Source organism: Miniopterus schreibersii (assembly GCF_964146895.1).
Source record: "Miniopterus schreibersii genome assembly, chromosome: 2".
Lineage (NCBI taxonomy): Eukaryota > Metazoa > Chordata > Mammalia > Chiroptera > Miniopteridae > Miniopterus > Miniopterus schreibersii.
Genome location: NC_138102.1, coordinates 106,206,699 through 106,221,299, shown reverse-complemented (window position 1 = coordinate 106,221,299; position 14,601 = coordinate 106,206,699). Strand labels below are relative to the sequence as shown.

General features: G+C 42.8%; 1 protein-coding gene across 1 annotated transcript in view; it reads right to left on the bottom strand.

The window, feature by feature from the left end:
* SLC6A13 (solute carrier family 6 member 13) overlaps positions 1–14,147 on the bottom strand; it is a 40,555-nt gene extending 26,408 nt beyond the window's left edge. Inside the window, exons 1-2 of the mRNA XM_081128400.1 lie at positions 14,063–14,147; positions 11,407–11,613 (exon numbers count right to left, since the gene is read on the bottom strand). Coding sequence (XP_080984526.1) covers positions 11,407–11,608 — 202 coding nt within the window. The 5' untranslated portion in view covers positions 11,609–11,613; positions 14,063–14,147. The remainder of the gene's footprint in view (positions 1–11,406; positions 11,614–14,062) is intronic.
* Between the last annotated feature and the right edge of the window lie 454 nt (positions 14,148–14,601).

The following is a 14,601-nucleotide window of genomic DNA, read 5'->3' as shown; positions in this document are numbered from 1 at the left end:
TCATTTAAATGTTAGTCTATATAACCCAAATAAAAGGTAGACATTGTCAGATGGGTTTAAAAAAAAACAACAACTAGCAAGACTCAGCTATATGCTGCTTAGAAGAAATGCACTTTAAATATCAAGACATTGCCCTAGCTGGTTTGGCTCAGTGGTTAGAGCATTGACCTGCGGACTGAAGGGCCCCAGGTTTGATTCTTGCCAAGGGCACACACCTCGGGTGCAGGCTCTATCCCTGGCCCCAGTCAGGGAATGTGCAGGAGGCAACCAATCGATCTGTCTCTCTCACGTTGATGTTCCTCTCTCTCTCTCTCTCTCTCTTCCTTCTACCCTCTCTGAAAAGCAATGGAAAAAATATCCTCAGGTAAGGATTAAACAAATAAATAAATAAAATATCAAGACAAGGGTAGGTTAGAAGTAAAAGGATGGGAAAATATTTGTTATGCTAATACCAAAAGCAAGGTGGAGTGTTTATATTAATATAACACAATGTAGATTTTGTAGTAGGAAAATATTACCAGAGGTAAAGAAGGTCATTCATAAAGATAAAGCAGTAGATTAATCAAGAAAACATAACAGTCCTAAATGCATATGTGCCTAATAACAGAGCTTCAAAATACATGAAGCAAAAATGCTAGAACTGCAGGGAAAAATAAATAATTCCTGATTAAAGTCCAAAATTTCAATATCCCTCTCTAAGAAACTGATAAAAACAAGTGGATAGAAAATCAATAGGAATATGAAATATTTGAAAACCATATCAACCAACTTGGCCTACCTGACATTTATAAAACACTCTATCCAACAACAGCAGAATATACATGATTTCCAAGTGCCCCTGAAATAGTTACCAAGATAGACCATATTCTGGGCCACAAACCTCAGTAAGTTTCAAAGGATTCAAATCATACAAAGTATGTTCTCTGATCAAATTAAGAATCAATAAGACAAATACATTTGGAAAATTCCCTAATATTTAGAAATTAGGTAACACACTTCTAAATAACCCAAGTGACAAAGGGGTAATCAAAAGGGAAATAAAAAAGTATTTAAATCAAATGAAATGAAAATACAACAAATCAAAACTTGTGGAATGACGTTAAAGCAGTACTTAGAATGAGAATTTATAGCACCAAATGTTATTATAAAATAAGAAAAGTCTAAAATCAATGATTTCAGCTTCCACCTTAAGAATGAGAAAAATAAAAGCAAGCAAAACTCCAGGTAAGTCTAAGGAAATAATAAAATCAGAGTGGAAATCGATGAAACAGAAAACAGGAAAACTATAAAGAAAAAAAATCAATGGGAAAAAAAGCTAGTTCTTTGAGATAATCAATAAAATTGATAAACTTCTAGGAGCCACAAATTACCTGTATGACAAATGAGTGAGGTATCATCAGTACAGATTACAGATTCTATAGATATTAAAAGAATAAGAAGAAGATATATGAATAACTTTATGTCAATAAATGTAAAAAGTTAGGTAAAATGATGCATTTCTTTAAAAATACAAACTACCAAAGCTTACTCAAGAAGACATAGATAATCTCAATAGCCCTATTTCTATTAAATAAATGTTTTTGGTTGTTTAAACCTTCCCACAAAGAAAACTCTATACCCAAAAGATTTCACTAGTGAATTCTCCAAACATTTAAAGAAGAAATAATACCAATTCTATACAAACTCTTTCAGAAAATTTAAAAGGAAGGAAAGCTTCCCAACTCATTCTATGAAGCCAGCATTATCCTAATAACAAAAGTAGACAAAGATATTATAAGAAAAAAAAGCTACAGACCAGTACCTTATATGAACATAGATGCAAAAATTCTAGACAAAATTTCAGCAAGTCAAATCTAACAATATATTAAAAAAATAATACATTATATAGTGGGGTTTATCCCAGGAATACAAGGTTGTTTTAACATTCAAAAAACAATGTAATTTATAATATTAACAAATCTAATAGCCATTTCTGTAAAACTAAATAAATAAATAAAACCTCTTAGCAAATGATGAATAGGAGGGAATTTTCTCAACTGGATAAAGGGCATCTACAAAAAACTTATAGATAACATCATGCTTAATGGTGAGAGACTGCTTAACCCCCAAAATCAAGAACAAGACAAAGGTGTCTATTCTTACCACGCTATTCAACATTGTTTCTATAAACACTTCTAGCCAAGGCAAAAAGTCAAGGAAGGAATTAAAAGTTATTCAGATTGGAAAAGAGATAAAATTGCTTTATTTTCAAATGACATAATAGTCTATTCATAAAGTCCTTTGGAATCTGAAGTAGTCAAACTCATAGAAGCAGAGAACAGAATGGTGGTTATCAGGGGGTGAGAAAGGAGGAACAGAGAGGCAGGCACTGGTCAAAGGGTACAAAGTTTCAGTTATGCAAAATGAGTAAGTCCTAGATATCTACTGTATACCATTGCCTACAGTTAACAATATTGTATTGTTTCCTTAAGAATTTACTAAGAAGGTAGATCTTATGTTGTGTTTTTATCACCAGAAAAAAAAATTAAAAGAGGGCAGACAGGCCCTGGCCTGGTGGCTCAGTTGGAACATTGTTTTGAACACCAAAAGGCTATGGGTTCGATTCCCCATCAGGGCACATACCTAGGTGGTGGGTGGATCCCTAGTCAGGGTGCATAAAGGAAGCAACCAATCGATGCTTCTCTCTCACATCAATGTTTCTGTCTCACATCAATGTTTCTCTCTCACATCAATGTTTCTCTCTCCCTCCCTTCCTCCCTCTAAAAATCAATTAAAAACAAAGCATATCCTTAGGTGAGAATAAAAAAAAGAGCACAGACAGAAACTTTTTGAGGTGATAGATATTACCTCTAGACTCATCAAGTTGTGTACATTAAATATGCACAGCTTTTTGTGTGTTGATCATATCTCAATAGTGTTTTTTTAAAAAAAAGGAAAAATCCTTTTAAATATACCAAAGAACTACTACAATCAATAAGTTAGTTTAGCAAGGTTCTAAACTACAAGATTAGCATACAAAAATGCATTGTATTTCAATAAACTATCAACAAAAAAATATATAAATTAAGTTTAAGAAATAATACCATTCATAGCAGCATCAAACACAAATCTGACAAAAAGTGTGAGATATGTATACATTCACAACTGCAAACCATTGCTGAGAGAAAATTAAAGACCTAAATAAATAGTGAGACATAGTTCCCTTCTATTCATGGGTCAGAAGACTATATTAGTTGGATGTCAATTCTTTCCCTATTGATCTATAGATTCACTGATTCATGAAAATATAGATGAATCTCAGAATGCTGAGTGAAAGAAGCCAGATAAAGAAAATTGCATGATTCCATTTTTATAAAATTCAAAGAAAGCCAAAATAAAGTAGAGTGACAAAAAACAGGTATGGAAATAACCTAAGTGTCCATCAAGAGATGCACACACACACACGCACACACACACACACACACACACACACACAGGAACATTATTCAGCCAAAATAAAACTAAAGAAATCCTGCCTTTTGTAACATGGATGGACCTTGAGGGCATTATGCTAAGTGAAATAAGTCAGAGAAAGACAAATAAGACAAATACTACATGATCTCACTTATAAGTGGAATTTTAAAAAGCCAAACTCCTGGAGATACAGAGTAGAATGGTGGTTGCCAGAGGCTAGAGGTACATGGGGAGATGTTGGCCAAAGGGTACAGACTTCCAGTTAAAAGATGAGTAAGTTCCAGAGACCTGATGTACAGCATGGTGACTACAGTGAACTATACTGACTTGTATACTTAGAGTTGTTAAGAGAGTAGATCTTAAATGTTATCACCACAAAAAAATGGTAATTATATGAGGGAATAGAAGTGTTAACTAACCTTATTGTGGTGGTCATTTCATAATATATACAGGTATTAAATCATCATGTTGTACACATTAAACTTACATATGCTATATGTCAATAATATATCAATAAACCTGGAAAATATATATGTTTATTTCAAAAAACAAGTCTGCTGTTGCATTGGGATGGGGTAGCAGAGGTCAGAGGTAGGAGAAGTGGACAGGGGGAAAGTTAGGAGAGTGATGGATATGTTCATTATCTTAATTGTGTCAATGGTTTCAAGGGTATATATATGTGTCGAAACATCAAATTGTAAACTTTAAATATGTACAATGTATAAGTCAATTATACCTTAATAGAACTGTTTAAACAAAAGTTTATGGGGGGGGGGAGTTTATGGGGAATAGAGTTCTCCAGTTCTTCACTGTCCACATCTCTGGGTCCATAATTCAGGCACTGAGGGAAGAATTTAACTACCACAAGGGCAAAGAAATTAAGACTGTAAGCAATTTAGTCTAATAAGGATATAAATCAATCCAAGACTTGTTGGGCAGGAAGGGAAAATTAGGGAAGAGACAGCCCAGTGTATAATATGAACAATCACTGCTGAGAGTTGGAAACCCTGGGGGGGGGCGTGAATTTTCAGGCCAGCACAAGCCCTTTCTCCCCAACTTTATGCTACTTGCTTTCCCAATAAACTAAGCCAATGTTTAACTGCCATGGGTTCTATGGTCAGTTCTGCTCCCCTAATCCTCTGCCTCCTTGAGCACCTGGGTAACCTGCCACCAGGGACAAGGTCCGCACCCACCAAGCAGAGCCACTGGCCCTAAAAATGGGGAAGGAGCGAGGGGCAGGATGGAGCCTAAGGGACTCAAGTGCAGATGGGGGAGTCCTGTGAGACACTCTGGCTCTTTCCCCACCCAAGCCCAGGCACCACCACTACAAGACGGAGTTAGTACTAGAGATGGAGGTTGGTGTTCACAGTTACCCGCTGCTCCCCCATATCCACCATGTTCATGTCCTTCCCCAAATTCTAGAATGTCCTGGCATTCTCCCCCATGGATAGGAGAGACCACGTGTCCATCCTAGAAAGGCATCCTTCTGCAGGCTGCCTTCCCAAAGCACATTCTGTGCTGTCAGCTGTAACGTTCCAGGTGATATTTTTAAAGACATAAACTGATGACAGTCCACAGGAGCAACACAGCAATGAGCAGACATCAACATACGCTGTCATCAACGCTGATCTGTCCAGTACTAGGCTTTAAGTAATTCATGCAAAATGACACCAAATTGTCACGTGCTACTATTACTCTAACAGGAAGAAACGTGTTCCTTGTTTCTCTTTGCTCTTCAGCATCTACAGACAGGATCAAGAACAGTTTTCCCTGATGCCAGGTGTCATTTAGTCCCCTTTACAGGGTGTTCCCCTGCTCTGTCTCCCTACAGTTAGAGCTGAGGTTTACTTCGTTGCTGCCCTTCCCCCACAGTCCTCACTCTCTAAGGGCCCTAGTTCTGAGACGTCCAGCTGTGGTACACATTCTGGGTGTTGATGAACTCAGTCTGCCGGCAGCCAGGATCCAAGGAGCTAGAGAGGTTCGAGCTGAAAGGCCCATGTTCTGAAGCACCCACGGTCTGGGCGTTTAGGGACTGAAGGTGAGAACGAAAGAGGGTGGAAGTGGGCAATGAAGAAGGGAGCGCCTGTCCTCATACGAGGTGGTCTCAGCTGGTGGCCTATGACTCGAAAAAACAAAAGGCTCTCAGCACTGGTGACCTCTGCCCCTGGTTTTCAGCAAACTGGACTAAGAAATTAAGTACAAAATGGTTGTCGGATTGTTTTTGTCTGAACTGAGATTGGCAGGCAAGTAATTTGAATTCCTTCCTGGCAGATCTGAATTGTATTGCCCAAACCTCTCCTACCACCTTGCCCATAGCATGCCTCAGGTGATCCAGTCTCCTGAGTCTCATGCCTGGAGCTTTAGTCAGACAGGCCCTGGTGGAAGATCATGTTTGCTTTTCCCTCCAGGGAGTTGAGGCTGGAGAGCTGGGGAAATCATTCAAATGTGCAGCTTCTCAGCAACTTCATCAGTCATGACCCATCCCCACCACTGCTGGACACACAGGGCCCACAGTTACCATTGTGCAGTGCTCATATTGGCTTACTTCCCCCCAGAAGGAAGACTACAGAGAGAAGAGACAAACTTCTAGTCTGAATTTTGCCTAAGTAACCCATATTTCCTATTTCCAATTCTTCTCTCTCCCATGATCTTAAACCCACTGCAACCAGTCTTTGCCCCATGCTCCACTATAACTGTTCTTATAAAGTCACCAGTGATCTCCACACTGCTAAATCCAATAACAGATTTTCATTTCTCATCTCTCCTAAGCTATCTGCAGCATTTGGTTAGTTCTCTCCCTCCTCCCAGTGAACACTGCTTTACTTGCCTCTAAAACACCTCATTTTCTTGGCTTTCCTCCTTTGGTGGCTTCTCCTCCTGTCTCTCTTGTTGGTTCCTCCTCTTCTACCCGATCTTTTTTTTTAATCCTCACCAAGGATATGTTTTTATTAATTTTTGAGAGAGAGGAAGAGAGGAAGAGAGAGAGAGAGAGAGGTCGCGGCGGGGAGAGAGAGAAACATCGATGTGAGAAACATCGATCAGCTGCTTCCATATGTGCTTGACCAGGGATCCAACCTGCAATTTGCATGTGCCCTGACCAGGAATCAAACCTGAGACCCTTCGGTGCACAGGATGATGCTCGAACCAACTGAGCCACACGGGCCAGGGCTTCTCCTAGATCTTTAAAGGTCCTTGCTCTCTTTTCTTATACCATCAGTCTAAGGACTCTCAAACTTGTATTACCAGTTCAGGTCTCTGTTACAAACTCTAGACTCACATGTGCTACTGCCTAGTTGACATCTCCACTTGGCTATCTAATAGATACCTCAATTCAACATTCCCAAAACGCAACTCCTTATTTTCCTCTTTAAACCTGTTCCTCTCGTGGCCTTCCACATCTCACTAAATGCAACTCCCTCCTTTGAGATTTTCAGGCCAAAATCCCGTTGGTTTGCTTAGAGCAGGTGGTAGCAGTGGAGGTCATGAGACGTGTCAGATTCTACACATTTCATGTAGAGTCTCTAGTCCCAGGTATCCTGGGAGTCGAGGAGCTCAGTCTGCTGGCAGCGAGGACCCAAGGAGCTGGGTTATTTCTAGCTGAAAGGCCCATGTTGTGAAGCACCCAGGACCTTGGGACTTGGGAAAGTCAACAGAAGGGAATCAAGCATGACTCCAACAATTTTTAGCCTTGTAACTGGTCTGCTTCTGTCCTTACTCCCCTATCATTAGTTCTCAACACAGCAGCCAGAGAGATTATTTTAAAATATATGATCATGCTACTCCTGCTCAAAACCCTACCATGACTCCCCATGTCACTAGAGTAAAAGCCAAAGTCTTACAATAGTTGACAAAGGTATTACATAATCTGTCACCCCCATTCTCTTTCCTTTTCTGACCTCACCTTCTACTTACTCCCCTCTCTGCAGCACCTCGAACAAGCCAGTCAGCTTCTTGCCTTAGAACCAGTAAACCTTTTGTTTCCTCTGCGTAAGGCACTTTCCCCCCCAATACCCATGTAGCCAACTCTCCCATCAAAGCAAACCTTTACTCCAGTGTTCTCAATGTGACCAACCCACCCATACCTGATCCCCTTTACCCAGCTCTACTTGGTCTTTTTCCATAGCACTCATTAACTTCTGATATACTGTACAATTTTTCTATTTCCTATGTTTATTGTTTATTATAAGCCCACAGTGACAGGGAATTGGTCTTTTTGTTTATAAATGCATCCCAACACCACAGAATAATCCCTGACCTATGGTAGGTACTGAGTAATTGTTACTGAATGACAGGGTCAGAGTGGTTGGCTATGTGATGAGGAAACTGACTGAGATTGGAGACTCTAGAAAGCCATTAGGATGAGGCAAGTGCTTGGGGTGGATTGGCATAGGTCCTAGAGGGAGGGTATTTGCCTAATGGCATCTCTCCCATCTCTCTCCCTAAAAATCCTGCTAGTTGTTTCTGATTTCAGATGAGCTTCTTTCTTCTTTTTCTTTCTTTCTTTCTTTCTTTCTTTCTTTCTTTCTTTCTTTCTTTCTTTCTTTCTTTCTTTCTTTCTTTCTTTCTTTTTCTTTCAAGAGAGAGAGAGAAACATCGATCAGTTGCCTTCCATATGTACCCTGACTGGAATCTAACCCACAACCTTTTGGTGTATGGGGCAACCCTCCAACCAACTGAGCCACCCACCCAGCCAGGGCAGGGTGGGTTTCCTTATACCACTTTCTCAGCTTCTCTGGTTTTCAGCTACAGTGTCTAACCATTTTCCTGTTCTTTGATCATAATCTTGCCTAAGCCCTTTTCCTGCTTTGGAACTCGCTTCAGATTGGATCTACCAAATGTTAGAGCTGCAGGGAACCCAAGAAGACATCACTTACAATTTTTGTTTGGAACTAAAATTATGCTTTGGGAAGTGTTTCATCCCTGGCCTCGCCACTGAATAAATATTAGTCATGATGAAGTCCCTAGCTTACCCTCAGCCCCAAGCAGCTATTTGAAGCTATGAAGTTAGAGAAATGGGATGCTCTGCTGTCAGGCGCAGGCTAGTAGCGCACAGTACCTAAGCAGAGTGCACACAGAGCACCCCAACAGCCCTCTCCAGAGCTTGTTCAGAACATTCTTCTCATCCTCTGAGAGCTCAAGCCCCAATCTTAGGACTGTGGGTTTAAATAAAACCGCTGCGCCAGGAGAAAGGGGTCAAACCAACCTACATGTTCTCTATTCTCTTCACCCTCGTTCCTCACAGTGGCAGTAAAAGGTCCTGTCATAAAGAGACACCAGTCTTTCCTTGACAGAGACAAGGAAATGACAAGAAGTGCTAGGGCACATTCTTTGCAAGAGCCTCTGCTACTTGGGAGGTGAGGGGAGTTAAATGGTGACAAAGGGGTTAAACCACGGGAAACACCCAAAACCAGAAAAATAGGCATGTCTAGGTACCTCTAATGACCATATGTATCCTTGGTTAGTCCCCCTTACTTTGGTAAAGGAGCCTTTCCATTAATTCACCCGGTGGCCCTGGGTGACTCATATCTTTCAAACAAAGCTGGGCATCAGCCTCTAACTCCAAAGCCCTTAAGCACACTTCTCTCCAGCTGCTGTCATCCATCAGGGAAAGAGAAGAGGCATCCTAAGGCCCTGTGCTTGACCAAGGGAAGGGATTGTGGCTGGTGGTGTAAGGATTCAGTAAAGAGAACCTGACTGGATCCAAGATCCCTAAAAATGTCTCCACTGCCCACCATGACCTGCTTGCTGGAAGGTAGGCTCTATCCAGGGAGGGAGCGGCCACAGCAGCCACCCTTCTGCCTCTACCTCCCACACAAGCACCATGTGTAAAACCAAGAGCTGTGGGTATTCTTTCCTTCCTGGGTCTGCACAGACTTACCACGGAGCCCTGAGGCAGAGCCCAGACCCAAACACTGCCAGAGCACCTCCCCTCCACAAGTCCACAGGGTGAGCCCACCCCCCCTGCTGTTCCCATAGTTGCTGCCTTTTATTTCTTCTCCAGCCTAGTGGTTTTACACTAGACCTGGAAACCCCTCCTTCCCACCTCTTCATGCTATTTCTGTTCATTCCCAGGCAAATCTTTACCCAATTCCAGAGAGGCTTGTGGAAAGCTGCTCACCACCTAAGCTTTCTGCCATGTGAGGAGCTAAGCTCGTTAATAGGTTCCAGACACAGAGTCTCAACACCCAGCTTAGGCCCCAGAGTCCTCCTCCTCCTTCGACCAGCTCCGTCCCTCCGCCCAGTTCTCTGAAGGGAGAGTGCTCAGGCCTAAATTCCTAAACAAGCATGTGGGGTATCCAGGGCTAGGTCAAAAGTGGAAAGACCTCCCTCCTTCCTTCACAATGCAGACTGAGCAAAGTCCTGTGAGTTCAGGCTGCTGGCCAGAAATTACTGGAGAGAAAAGCCTTATTAGCCCTTCCCACCCCTCTGGAAAAATATAAATTAACCTCCAATCCCAGGGCCAATCCCAACGGCCACAATCCTGAGACTAACACTATGGGCTCAGAGCAGTGCTCTGGGCTCTCCGCATTCCTCCCACCTCCCTTCTGTGTTGCAGTTTTTCTCTCTCTCTAAAACCATTGTGAGACTCAGCTTGATGCATTTTGGAGTCTTCTGCTCCCATGCAAAATGGTAGGTGTTGCATTAGGGTACTCTCCAATCCTTGTGGCCGTGGATTACCACTCCCCTCAACATTTCCCCCTGTGACCTGCCTCTGCATTTCTCCTTCCTCCAGCTCAGACTACAGCCTCTCAAAACCAGACCTGGGATATATCACATGATCTCGCTTATACGTGGAATCTAAAGAACTTAATAAACTGATGAGCAGAATAGACTCAATAACATGGAAGCATAGTTGAGACTGACGAATGTCAGAGGGATGGAGGGGGGCGGGGGGATAGAGGGGGAGAGAGTAACAAAAGAATTTATATGCATATATGCACAACCCAAGGTCACGGACAATGGTGGGGAGAGTGATTGGGGAGGGGGAAGGAACGGGGGGGGGGGGGACGGGTCATTGGGGAGAAAAAGGGACATCTGTAATACTTTAAACAAAAATTAAAATAAAAATAAAAAAAAAAGATTCATGTCTTTACAACCCACAAAAAAAAAAAAAACACAAAAACAAACCAGACCTGGGAGCCCAACCATCAACAAGGAGACCTTCCGAACCCGCTGCTCAGCCAGAACCTTCGGTACCTGAGAAATCCCTCTGGGGCTTCCCACAGCGATCTGGAATTCCCTGAAACTGTAGGAAAATCACCACCACTGCTGTGGGGGTAGCAGAGTTACCCCAGGAGTGAGAATGGAGGGGAATGAGAAGCCAACAAAGAACTAGAGTTAGAGTTAATGCTCCACGCCACCCCACCCCCAGCCCAACACACACATTTTCAATGGGAAACATATAAAGGAAAAGCCACTAAAATCAAAGGTTATGACACCGGTGGAGGTTAGGTAGTGAATGGTTTAGCGGGTGTCATGGTAGCGGAAGAATAGGAGGAAGACATAAAGCCACAGCTAAGAAATCTCAAGACCATGGGACAGTTTGGTGTCCCCATCCTCTTCAACAAGGCTACCATTTGCTAAGCACTTTACGCACATTGTCTCTAATCCTTACAACAACCTCAAAAGGCACGTATTACACCTCAATTTACAGACGCAGCAGTGGAGGCTCTGAGGACTCGACTAACATCCCCAAGATTACACAGAGAGCCAGAATCCAAGCTCTGGGCCATCTGGTTCCGAGCCTGTACTCAGTTCCACGATGCCATGCTATAGTAGAAAACCCCCGGGGAAGTCGGGGTCTGGTTAGGTCTCAGCGTCCTTAGTGACTTCTAAGGAAGGGCCTTTCCGACACAGCGTTCAGTGTGTCTGTGGAACTCCCAGAGGGGCAGCAAGCGCAGGGATGGAGACATCCTGCTTCCAGGGTCGGCAGGGTGGTGCAGTGGCTCTCACCTCCCCCATTTTTGTAGCAGAGATAGGGAAACCTCCAGACGTTGCCCAGCCCAATGATCTCCCCGGCCACTGACAGCACAAACTCCATCTTGTTGTTCCAGTGCCCCCGTTCCAAGGTGCCATCTTCCTCTGCCTTTTCCACCACTGGGTACACAGGTTTTGTCTCTCCATTACTGGCTGGGCCGGAGAGCCGGCTGTCCATCCCACCTGGGAAACAAGCAGGGCACTCTGTCATCGCTGGGGACTCGGAGGAAAGCCCTCCCCGTCCTCCACCTGCAGATTTCCAAGGGAATAGCGCCCTGGAAGAGAGTGAATTCCTCTCCCTGTCTGCAGGCCCATGTCCTCCTTCGCATCTCTATGGGTAGAGCCTGGGTGACCGCTGCTGAAAATACATATTCCTTTCCTGTTTCAGGAAGAAAGATCAGTACTGAAGTACAGCTGTCGCTTCCACTGCACAGGCTCTCTTGGGTCGGGGTTTGTGGACATGGAAGAACTCGCCCGGGCTCGGGATTGCCTAAGTTCTCCCTGCCGCCCCCCAACTAGCCTTGTCTGTGCTAGCATGTGCATCAGTTTCTCTTTTCTGTATGCTGGGACTGTTGAAGTGATGGGATTTTTATAAATACTCAAAACCACCAATTTCCATTGCAGGAATTTATTATAAGGAAATAATTATGACTGTGGATATAGATTTTGGCACAAGGGTGTTCATTGCTTTTAACAGCAAAAAATTAGAAAGTACATAAATGTTCAAGAATGGCAAATAGATGGATAAATTATGGGACATACTCAGAATAGACTACTGTATAGTCATTAAAAATTGTGTTGCAGAAGAAAGTGTAATGAATGAAAAGATGTTCATAAGGTGTGAAGTGAAAACAATTATAAAATAGGTCATACAATACGATTATGGCTGCAAAAATATTTTATATTTATATACATTGAAAGATTAGGATGTTCAGCAAACTGCTTTTTCTCTCAGTGATTGGATTAAAGGAATATTTTTCTTATCTACATTTTCTACTTTTTTGTCAAAGAACATGTTTTATTTTGTAAGCCAGTTTTTTAAAAACTCCTTCCAAAGCAATGACAGAGGTTGAGTGGGACCAGGAACTCTGAACAAGATGAGCTGATCTCTCCAGCCACTCCCTCCACCTCTCTCTGAAATCAGCATAAGAGAAAGACGAACTTTGGGCTCTTTTCTTTTTGTGGTGATGAAAAATGTAGGAAACTCTTACAGTAGAGAAGACAACACCAAATAAATCAAGAACAAGAATTCTAAACCCTTCACTGCCCCTTCTAGACTCTTATTGGGACTGAGGATAAGACTGGATGTGGCTCACATGTAGCAAGCAACTACTATGGACTAAGCACTTTACATACATTTATTTCATTTAATCCGTACAACCACCCTGAGATGTCAGCAGTATTGCCTCTGCTTTGTAAATGAAGAGACTGAGGCTCAGAGAGGTTAAATAACGTGTCTGCTGCCATATAGCTAGTAAATTGCACAGCCAGGACTTGAACCGGCTGTTCCTGTTCTTTCAATTACATCCCTTGATTACATTGGCTGCCTAGATTTATCAGCATGTCTCATACAAGCATCTTCTAATGACTCTCCCCTGATTGTATACAGTGGCCCCTTTTCTGGAAAAGTGAGCAAATAGACTTTTTTCTACACCTCAAGAGAAGTTCATGTTAAGGGAACTTTCTCAGCAGGAGCCTCATCTGGGCACAGACCCTCCTGAGGCTCTACCTCCCTACCCGAGGGATCCAGAAAGTCAGGGAACAGCAGGCACCTTTGCTTATTTCATAAATTAGGGAATGGACTGCAGAGATTGTTTGTGGGCTAAGAAGGAGAAACCCAAGCAGCTTGTTCCAAGAAGATTCCTCAGTTCTTTAGAGAAGGTTGTCTAATGCCGTGTGCTGGGCCTCCCGTTAGCGTCTGATGGATGTCTTCCAATGATGGAATATCATCTCCCTTCACTTCCTCATCCTCCCAGCAGCCCTATCCTGGGTCCCTTGGCCTCATTGGGGTACTGCTTCTCGGAGGCAGCGTCGTGCAGTTGGAAGGACATGAGGCATAGAGTCAAGCAAGCCTGGATTCAGATTTTTGCTTTGTGCCATAGCACTTCCTGCCTCACTTCAGGGAAAGTAATTACTCTGAGCCTTAGTTTGCTCATCTGTAAAAGCGAGAATGATAGGATAGACTTTGTTATAAGGATTAAATGAGATTTTATATATATATATACACACACACACACACATATATATATATATATAGGCACTTAGTAGAATCACAAGCATTCAGATTTTATTTTCTTTCAACCCTGTCAAAATTGTATGCTCTTTCAATCTTTCCATCTTATCTCATTTCACGGAGAAGAAAGCCTTCATATTCTTAGAATTAAACTCCAGTGTCTTTCCTCTCAATCTAGGATTCTCTTTCTCCAAATCACATTGTCCCTTAAGTCAGCAGCTACTGAAGTTTCAGAAAGTAAAGAAATAGCATATACTCTTTGCATATGTGCACATAAATGTCAGAAACATTTTCTAGGACAGTATAAAAAAAATCCTTTGATTACAAATCCTATGGATCCCACCAACCTGTAGTCTGAGACCCAGAAACAGAAAAAGGAGAGAAGAAAATATTACCAACCTGCTTGCAGTTGCTGCCAGAGGTCCAGTCAGGGGGAGGAGAATCATCTAAGGGGGAAAGGGAAGGTGCTAGCTATTTAAAGTGTGGTTCCAACTCCCCTGTGGCACTTGTAATTCTAAACTTGGCCCGGCCCACATTCTGCCCTCCCGCCCCCCCTCCCAGGCTCTCCCCTCCCCTGGCACCAGACTACTCACACGTGAGTGATTTCACAGCCTGGGGGTATGGGCACACCCTGGCAGGTCAGGCCAGTTGCTTGTGAGCTTACTGGCGGCATGCTCTCCTCCCTGTAGCTCACATGCTGTTCCCCTCTTGGTGACCTCGGGGTCTCTAGGGGGATCTTGCCTTCCATTCCTTTCTCCAACTCAAGTGCTCCCATAAATCCATCAAGAAGGGGTGTTTCACCAGGCTGGCTGGCTCGATGCCCAGTAGGGGTGGGCAGTGGGCTGCTGATCAATGACTCTCTCATCATTGATGTTTCTATCTCTCTCTCCTTCTCCCTTCCTCTCTCTGAAAACAATAAAAAAAATTTTTTTTCTAAA